At 41.9% G+C, this 9989-nt stretch overlaps 1 protein-coding gene across 1 annotated transcript; it reads left to right on the plus strand.

Annotated features, from left to right (window-relative positions):
* Positions 1-1451: 1451 nt before the first annotated feature.
* On the plus strand, positions 1452-9730 carry LOC132571899 (C-type lectin domain family 2 member B-like). Its single transcript, XM_060238692.1, has 4 exons — positions 1452-1542; positions 6636-6820; positions 8412-8518; positions 9616-9730. The coding sequence occupies exons 1-4, from the start codon at positions 1452-1454 to the stop codon at positions 9728-9730; spliced, it is 498 nt and encodes a 165-aa protein (XP_060094675.1).
* Positions 9731-9989: the final 259 nt, after the last annotated feature.

The raw sequence follows: 9989 nt of genomic DNA on the forward strand, positions 1-9989 counted from the left end.
ACAAAATTTGTGTCAGGGTATGAGCTTTTGAGAGTCACTGCTCACTTCCTCTTAGGATGAGCCACTGTGGGTGCTTTTTCAGTAAAAGGCAAGATATAAATCTTGGTTCCACCCCACTTTCGTCCTCACAACAACCTTTTGAGGTAGTTAGGCTTGGAAGAGGATGCTGGTCTAGCTGGTCCTGGGGTCAGACCCAGCAGGGCTTTACTAGACTCTCAAGAGCTAGTGTGGTATAGTAGATAAATGTCTAGAAAAGTCAGGTTCAGCCAATATATTGGGGAATGGTCAGTGCACCACATGAATTTCTCCCCCCCCCCCCGAGGTATGGTTTTAGCTTCCTCAAGGCCCAAAGTATTGTCAAACATTCTTTTTCTATGGCATAGAAATGCTGTTCTCTCTCCACTATTTTCTGACTAAAATAAAGGGTGGGATGCTGGATTCTGTTCTCCCAATCTGGCTTAGCATGGCTCATATCCCAATATTGGAAGCATTGGTGTATATATAGTAAAGGAACTTTCGAGACATTTCAGTTTGGACAGGGAAAATATTTTTTCTGGCTTCAGTATTGGGGGGATTAAATTTCTGCATTCTTGTACTTTTTTATTGTCAAGGATGACATCAAAAGAATATGAGGGAAGCCTGTCTAGATCAGGAGTGTCAAACATGCAGTTTAGGGGCTGAATCAGGCCTCCGGAAGGCTCCTATCAGGCCCCCGAACAACTGGCTCTCCTTTGTTTCCTTCACCCTATATTTTGCTTCATTCTGCATAACAGCTTGCTTTGCAAGGCTTGCTGAATTGCACAGGAGCTACAGAGCAAAACCTCTATTTTCTCCATTGGTTGAGGCTCCTCGCTTGGGGAGGAAGGGGGGAGGAATAGCTTGCTTTGCCAGGCTCTCTCAATTGCACAGCAGAGTTACTGAGCCAACCTCTGTGTCTTCTATTGGCTGCGGCTCCTTCCCCTTCTGGTCCCCTGGGGAAGGAAGGAAAGAGTCAGAACTTCCTTTGCCCAGTTCCCTGGATCCTATGGGAGAAATGCAAAGAAAGCATCTTTAAGACAGATGAGTGCTAATGTTTTTAAGCATGTTTTAAGTTTTTTAAAAAATACCTTTGTGTTTGTCTGTGTTCTTTATAGAATTTGTATCTCTGCTACCTAATCTTAAATAGGTATACACACATGGTCCGGCCCAACATGGCTTGGCCCAGCCCGACAGGGTCTTATTTATGTCCGGCCCTCATAACAAATGAGTTCAACAACCCTGGTCTAGATAAAGCCCCCTGATTTTGCTGGGCAACCGGTGTCTAAGCAGGCTATGGAGACCTTGGGGGCTATGAACAAACACAAGATCAGACAATTGAGGTGTATAGTCCATGTTACCATAGTTTTTATTTCAGGTTTGCAGTAGTATTGTATAAGAAAAGCAAAATGATGAATGGTGAAGGTATACCAGAAATGGTGGTTCTTAAGAACTGTGATGATCAAGGGAATAATGATCCGGCACATCAGGAATTTACCTCCAGAGGACCCTCAGTGAGAACAAACTGTAAGTGAACTTTTTAATAAATGGAAATGCTGGAAGAGGCAAGTCTGAAGTATGCTGTGATTCTGGCAAAAAAAAAAATGCTTCTGTTAAGCTTGTGCTCCATCTCTGTAAATTATACTATTCACTGGTGTTACTGGGGGCAAGATTTATACTATTTCATTCATTCATTCATTCATTTAATATCCTGCCCTCCCCGCCAAGGCAGGCTCAGGGCAGCTAACAACACAAGGGTCAGCAACAGCATGCCCAACCATTTAACAGTAAATACAAACAACATTAAATATAAAAACGTTAAAACATTTAAAACATCTGGTGCTAATTTAATGTATCCAGACAACAAGGTATTAGTGGTGGTAATCAGACTGGTCGATTTTTTAAACTTCTGGAGGTCCCAGACAAGCCACTGGTGGTGTTTCTGGAGCCTGTCCATCGCTATAGATGTCATTATGGAAAAGCATGGTGGAAGAGTGCCATTTTGCAGGCCCTGCAGAACTGTGAACTCTCGTAGGGCCCTCACCTCCTCTGGCAACTCGTTCCACCAGCTAGGAGCAGCGATGGAAAAGGCCCTGGCTCTTGTTGACGCAAGCCTAGCTTCTTTGATGCTAGGGACCATCAACTGGTTTTGGGTCCTGGACCAAAGTGCTCGCTGGGGCATATATGGGGAAAGGCGGTCCCTAAGGTATACAGGACCCTGGCCATATAGGGCTTTAAAGGTGATAACCAGCACCTTGAAGCGAATCTGGTACACTATTGGTAGCCAGTGCAGTGCTTTTAGCACAGGCCGAATGTGCTCCTGTAAAGGAACTCCCATTAACAACCTGGCTGGAGCATTCTGTACTAGCTGGAGTCGCCGGATTTGGGACAAGGGCAGCTCCATGTAGAGGGCATTGCAGTAATCTCTTTTTTTTTCTTTTTTTTTAAATTTTCAAAAACATTTTATTGAGCTTAATAAAAGCATATACAAGGCAATCAATGACTGTATCACCAATCTTTGTGAATAAGCAAAAACAATAAAATGATAATATGCACAAAATAAAAACAAAACAAACAAATACATAATTGGCAGCTGAATTAATAGATAACTATTTTGATCATATCCAGATTACATCAGATTGATAATATCATAGTATCTACAAGGCATATGTGAATGCACTGGATCTACTGGGCCAAAAGAGAACTCAAGGAACAGAAGCCACTTGTACATCAGGGAATTGTTGTCTTCTGGGTCACTTGTACAATGCAAGCCGTCAGCTATCTTGTCCATTGCATAAACCTCCCAGATTTTTGCATACCAGATTTTAACCAAAGGAATATCGGGAGATTTCCAAAATTGAGCCAACACCATTTTAGCAGCAGTTAGTAAGAGAGATATCAGGGATTTGTTGAGTGACAAGATAGGAATACCTTTCCAGCAGTCTAACAATATGAGTTCTGATCTTAAGGGAAAACTGTAGCCCGTGATATCTTTGATTTTTGCTACAATCATTGCCCAAAAAGAATGCACCACTGGGCATGACCACCAACAATGAATGAACGTGCCCTCATCTCCACAATCTTTCCAACATTTGGAAGATTGATTTATCACAATGTGACTCAATCTCTGGGGTGTTAAGTACCACCTAAACAAAAAATTTTGTGTTTGCAATTGAATATTCAATGAATTTGAAGTGTACTTAGGGGAAGACCAGATTTGTTGCCAAACCTCCTCTTTAAAATTGATTAAGCCATCCTGTTGCCAAATTTCCTGGTAAGAAAGCGAATCAATGGTATCAATTTCAAGCAGTCCTTTATAAATAAATGAAATCAATCCCTTCCACTTTAAAGAAGGTGAGAATAACAAATGTTCAAAAAAAGTGAGAGGAGGATTGAAATTATATTTCTTTAAAAGTGATGTCGCTAAATTATTAGTTTGCATATATTCAAAACATGGGATTGCTTTTCCACCAATTTTGTCCTCCAAGGATTTCTTATCAAGCATATTTCCATTGGACAAAATGTCTACAAACCGACATACATTGGATTGTTTCCAAATTGGAAAAGACTTATATAAAAACCCGGGCTGAAACCAAGAAATATCTAGGAAGTGAGAAAGCGGAGACACTGGGGTGGGGTGGGGGGGCTAAAGAAAGGCAAGGTTTGTCCCAAATCTGAAAAATAGCTTTAAGAAAAAGATTGGATGGGATATTTGGTGATCTGTTCTTCGGAGATTCCATAATGTTGCCTAGATAAGTGTCTTCCAGAACCTTCCAATCTAGATACAAAGCAAAATCATAGTATCTGATAAGACCACCTAAAATGGCAGCTTCATAAAATTTGTGTAAGTCCGGAAGAGCCAAGCCACCTGACAGTTTAGAACAAATAAGGGCAGAATACCCTATTCTGGATAAGCCCTTATTCCAAATATATCTTAAGAACGAACGCCGCCAACCAGTGAATAAATCTGAATTTTTTCGTTCCAGGGAATGATGGAAGAATTCTTATTCTTTTGCAGGTTAAGGATGTCTTTAATCAAAAGATGATGGTTGACCTTAAAAATATTGGGAATCCTCGGGAATAAGAATAGGAATGGCTTGAAATAAAAACAAAATTTTGGGAAAAATAAAAGTTGTAATAAATAAGCATCAATAAAAGACATAGTTCCTGTATTTTTGTGGAACCTTACAATATTCATTATTAGTGTTTTCCACATAATTTAAAAAGGAAAACCATTACTCAACAAAATTATCCTTTTTCTGAGGAATTTCCTGAATTAATTGCTGTGCCAGTTTGTCTATAATTAAGAAGGTGGGGACAAATTAGAGGACATGGGGAGGGGAGGACACAGTAGGGGGACATGACACGAGGGGATCTAGTCACCCTGGGGACCATGGAATCAGGCAAATTGATTTTTGTTTTTCCCAGAATGTTTGGGTTGAGTCTGATTGGTGTGTGAAGGGTCTTAGCATTGCACTTTGGTCACATTATGAGAAGACATGAGTCACTAGAAAATACAGTGATGCTAGGAAAAGAGGGAGATATGAGAGAAGTTGATGGATTAAAAAAAGTACCAGCCTTCAGTTTGCAAAAACTGAGAAAGTCTGTTAATCATAGGACATTTTGAAGGTTGTTAATTCATAGGGTCAGCATAACTTGAAAGCCACTTGATGTTACGTAACACACACACACTCTGAGATGTTTGTTTTCTCTTTTAGCTGATGGAGATGGGCCAAGGTTCAGTAATAGGTGTGTTATTGGTGGAATAATCGGAGCAATTGTGTTTATGGGGCTGATAGTTTCTGTCATCTTCAATATTGTCCAAGGTGATAAGTTAATGTCCTTCTTGTTGTGATGCTGCTGCCTCTACCATTCTCTCTGCCTCCTATCTGGACCTAAATGTCTTTCTTCAGGATTGCCTCAGTCTTCACTAAACCCCAACTGATAGCTCATTCTACCCATGTGGGTCCTTCTTTTCCCCTTCCTGCTTCCCTCAACTGCTGCTTTTCCAATTTCATCTCTTCAGATCAGTAATTCACAGATAGAATTACGTAATGTGAAATAGGTGGGAGGGAGAGAAAAAAACACCTTTGTGTAGCTAAATATATATTTTGTTTACACCAGTGGTGCTCAGTCCATGGCTTACAGTGAGCCACCTTTGCAATTATTGAATGACTACTGTATGATCTGTGTGCCACTCTGCACACATGTGGAAAATGGATGTGTGTTTTCTCATCTGGCAGGCAGTGTTCCCTCTAAGCTGAGTTAGCAAGAGCTAGCTCACAGATTTTTATTCTCTAGCTAACACATTTTTGTCTTTGCTCAGGAAGGATGACCCCAGAGCACACTAATTTATGCAGTAGCTCACCACATTAATACCAGTAGCTCACAAAGTAGAATTTTTGCTCACAAGACTCTGCAGCTTAGAGGGAACATTGCATGGCAGGTGATCTTGGCCAAGACAGTAGATGAGCAAGCCTCTTGAAAACTCACACACCCATGGATGAATGGAAGTATTCTTTACTCATCCAGTAGTTAAATTATGGAATTCACTGCCATGGTGTGATGGCCATGAGCACAGAGGAATTTAAAGGGGAATAGGCAGATTCATAGAGGAGAGGTGCATTAGAGGAGAGAGCCAGTTTGGTGTAGTGGTTAAGTGTGTGGACTCTTATCTGGGAGAACCGGGTTTGATTCCCCACGCCTCCACTTGCAGCTACTGGAATGACCTTGGGTCAGCCATAGCTATCGCAGGAGTTGTCCTTGAAAGGGCACCCGCTGTGAGAGCCCTCTCAGCCCCACCCACCTCACAGGTTGTCTGTTGTGGGGGGAGAAGATAAAGGAGATTGTAAGCTGCTCTGAGTCTCTGATTCAAAGACAAGGGCAGGGTATAAATCTGCAGTCATCTTCTTAATGGCCAATAGCCACAATAACCAAACAGAACACCCACATGCAGAGGCAGTACGCCTCTGAAACCTACTGCTAGGTGGCAGCACCATTCTCTTAGAACCGGCCAATCAGGACATGAGGCATTTCTTCCAGGAAATGTAAATGAAGGATCCTGGATAGACCAATAGGAGAGATTGCCACTGATTAAAGGGGGCGTGTTTAACTAAGCCACAGTATATATAATGAGTGAAGCACCTGTGCTGTTTGTGACTGTTTCTTCTTGCAATAAAGCATTCTTGGTTGATTCAGAGCTGGCTGAACTCAATTGATTCCATTTTTCTACTCTGCTCTCTTCTCCCCTTGCCTTTTATCTCAACGAGTCTTGCAAATCCTTTGGCAGAAGATATTAGCAGTGGGTGTAACGTCCCCCTTTGACTGCGAGTTCCCAAGATACTCACCCAGGAACCTGTTCTCAGGGCCATTCAGTGGAGAAAAGCTGGCTCAAAACATCAGCCATTGAGGTTGGAGATGCAAGGAGACCTCTCCAACAACCAATATCTTCAGCTAGCATACAAAACTGGAAACTGAAACAAGAGCTCCACCCAGTAGGACCAAACTAAGTCACACGGATATTAGGAGAGGAGCAGATTGTTCCATTACATACAGATGTACAATAAATCTACCAGTTGGTAATCTTCCCTTTTAAAAATATGTTTTTTTCTTTTCCAAAGTAACATTACAACATTATCAAGCTGATCTGGGCCCATCGGATGCCTCTTTATGCTCACAGGACTGGGTTACGGCAGGAGGAGTGGCCTATTTCTTCTCCAAAGAGGAAGGGGACTGGAACGCCAGCCAGAGCTACTGTTCTTCCTGCAGTGGTTCACTGGTGGCAATTGAAAATGAGCAGGAAATGGTGAGAGAACATTGAACAGTTCTGTCTTGAGATGTAGTTGCTAGGCGACTCGGTGGCTCAGTGAGCTAGGCGACTCAGTGAGCTGCAGAAGTGACACTGTCATATTCAGAACCCCAGATATGTGGTCTTCTGATCTTGCTGTCTAACTGAGAAAAGAGAGGAAATGGCTGCTGCCTGAGCCTTAGGAAAAGCCACTGTGGCTTGTAACTTAACAGGTGTCCAGTGACTTCTCCAGTCAACACCAGAGTTCTTTGATCATGAGAGTTCATAGCCTTGAGGGGTTATCATGCCCACAGCTGTTGCTGTGGTTTGGAGCTCCCCTTGGTGCGAAGGCTATGGCCTTTTCTTTCCCATAACAATTGGTAAATTTCCCCATTCATGTCCTCCTCACATCAGTAGATCCACCCTAGCTGATTGGAAGTCCCTAACTGGAACCACGCTAGCTGCTCCCAGGCTGGCTCTACCCTAGCTGCCCCACTGTAGCTGCCTTCCTCGTGTTACTTAGGCCTTATGTTCATGTGTAAACAGACTGCATGACTTACCATGTTGTGCTATCCCACAAGGTGAGCATGACAGCCTGCGTGTCCTGGCCTAATGGTCCCCCTTGGCTAGAGAATATAGTTCTAGGCACTACCAATTAAAGATTTTCATTTATAACACCAAGGATCTGGAGTTTGCAGAACACTTCCAGTTTCTCTATTCTTTTTCAATTTGACTTCAGTCAAAAGTATCACCTTCTGGTAATAACGTGGGAGAATGTGATACAATAAAGGCTGCTCAGCTTGTTTGTTTTTTTCCTTCTTAACTCATATATTGTTCTCCAACTGATGCGGTTTTAAAACAAGAATTGTTTACAACATCCAATTTATATTCTCTCTTGAATTAGGATTGCCACCCTTAAAGTTCATGAATTGGAATTATTCTTACAGGCAGCACAAATACTTTACATTGGCAAAGAAGATTGAATTTGAATTGGACTATAAATTGCACTGCATACAATTTTGAAAGATTTTGAGAGAATTGCTACTGATATTTATTCTGATGTCTGCATATACCAATTATGAATGAGATTAAAATACATTCTTAGTAATTTATTCACGATGTATAATTTTGTTGGTATTATCTTCTTTCCGTGAATCTCTTGTGGTTATCTCTTGTGGTCCTGGAGATTCCCGAGAATGACAACTGATCTTTAAATGACAAAATATCAGTTCCCCTGGATAAAATGGCTGCTGTGGAGTTTGGACTGTATGGTATTATACCCCCCTGGCTACCTTCCCCTCCTAAAGCCATACCCTCTATCCCTCAAATCTCCAGGTATCTCCCGATCCAGAGCTGGCCTACTAATTCAATGTGTTTTATGGGCTATATGTACTGTGTCATGTGGCAGGGGAGATAATTAATTTTTTATTTCATCGACCAAGAAATTTAAATTGAGGAAATAAGGGGCCAGAACATAGAGGGCATGTTTACCATATGTCCAACAAGACTAAGTAGAAATGACTAAATTCTAAAATACAGACTACTGTATCATTTGCCAAATAGTTTATAAAATATATTTGGTTTTGGTTTTGTTTTTTTAAAAAAACAGGAGTTCATCATGAAAAATAGAGATCCTGCAGAATATTGGCTTGGCCTCCAGAGGGAGAAAGTACGGCAGCCCTGGAAAAGGACGAATGGTTCTGTCTTCAAGAACTGGTAAGGGTTGTCTAATTCCTTTTTGGCATCAGGTCAAAGGATTTGGGGCCCTCATTGTGCTTGGAGGACAGCCTCCTTCTCTGCCTTTTTTTTTTTAAAGGGAGTCAATTTTATGTGAAACCTGATATGGAACCTTTTGTGTGATGCTTTTATTTGGTAAATTATTTCTACTTTGGTCCTAGTTCTTGAAACTGTGTCCTAGCTGATCAAAAATGGATGTACAGCAATGGGCTGCAACTCCTTTCTGGGAGATTCCTGGAGATTTGTGGGAAGTGGCTGGAGGGGGCTAGGGTTGCAAGCTTTGAACTGGAAAGTACCTTGAGATTTTGGAGATGAAGCCTGGAGAGGTAGAATTTTCTCCAGGGGAACTGAGCTATGTAATCTGAATGTCAGTTGTTAAAAATGAGAGCTCTCCAGGCTCCACTTGGAAAGTTGGCAACCCTAGCTCAAAGAAGAGGCAGGTTTGGGGGAGTGCCCTGGAAGTGACATCACAGGAAAAGGTGGGGTTTGGTTCAGTGTGCCCCGGAAATGACATCACTTGGTCCTTGACACCACAGGAAATGACATAATTCCTGTCTCCTGGCTCCACCCCCAAATTTTAATGGGCCACAAAGGAGAAGTGTAAAAATAACTGGGCCACAGGAAAGAAAAGTTTGGGAAACCCTGCCCTATGGGAACCAGTCTCCATGGGATATAATGGAGTGCCCAGCTGACAGTTCCCCCTCCCCACAGCTTTCTGATAACCCTAAAGTGGGAGGATGGCCTTGAAACCAGGGTATCCCCTGCTCTAACTGAGGCTTGGCAATGTTGATAAAGAGCTAATTGTTTTCAGTGTTATGAAGTTTAACTTCATAGGCAGGACTGCCTGTGTTATAACAGTGCATTATAAACGTTAGAACACTGGCAGTTCTACCTATTGTGACTGTCTGAGAGTATTTCTGTCCAAATAATATACTTTCTTTACAAGTTTTGAACAATTTGAGGACACTGGTGTTATACTTGAACAAATAATGGGAGGGAAGATGATTTTTCAAAAGGCCAATTGTCTGTTTCAGTTTGTAACTCAAGAAAACTCTAACTTTGTGGTGACTTTGCAGGTATTCCATTCAGGGCGATGGTCTCTGTGCCTACCTTAATGACCAAGTGGTCAGTTCTACGTGGTGTACTAACAGTCGATATTGGATATGCAAGAAGATTCTACATGGCTCTTAAGATGGATTTGGGATGGGGTGGTGGGGCATTGCTTCAACATGGCGGGCATTGTTTCGTTTCAGTGATTTGAATCTAACATATTTTTGTTCGGGAAAAGGACAGTTTTCCGAAAAAAACAGTTTTTGAAATGCCAGCAGAGTTTCCCTAAGGAACTCACATCTCCTTAGAGTATAGTACTGGAATGTGCAGTTAAGACTTATAACTACGGTGACGGTGGGTTAGTGGTAGAGCATCTGCTTGGGAAGCAGAAGGTCCCAGG

The sequence above is a fragment of the Heteronotia binoei genome, chromosome 5, assembly GCF_032191835.1.
Source record: "Heteronotia binoei isolate CCM8104 ecotype False Entrance Well chromosome 5, APGP_CSIRO_Hbin_v1, whole genome shotgun sequence".
Classification (NCBI taxonomy): domain Eukaryota; kingdom Metazoa; phylum Chordata; class Lepidosauria; order Squamata; family Gekkonidae; genus Heteronotia; species Heteronotia binoei.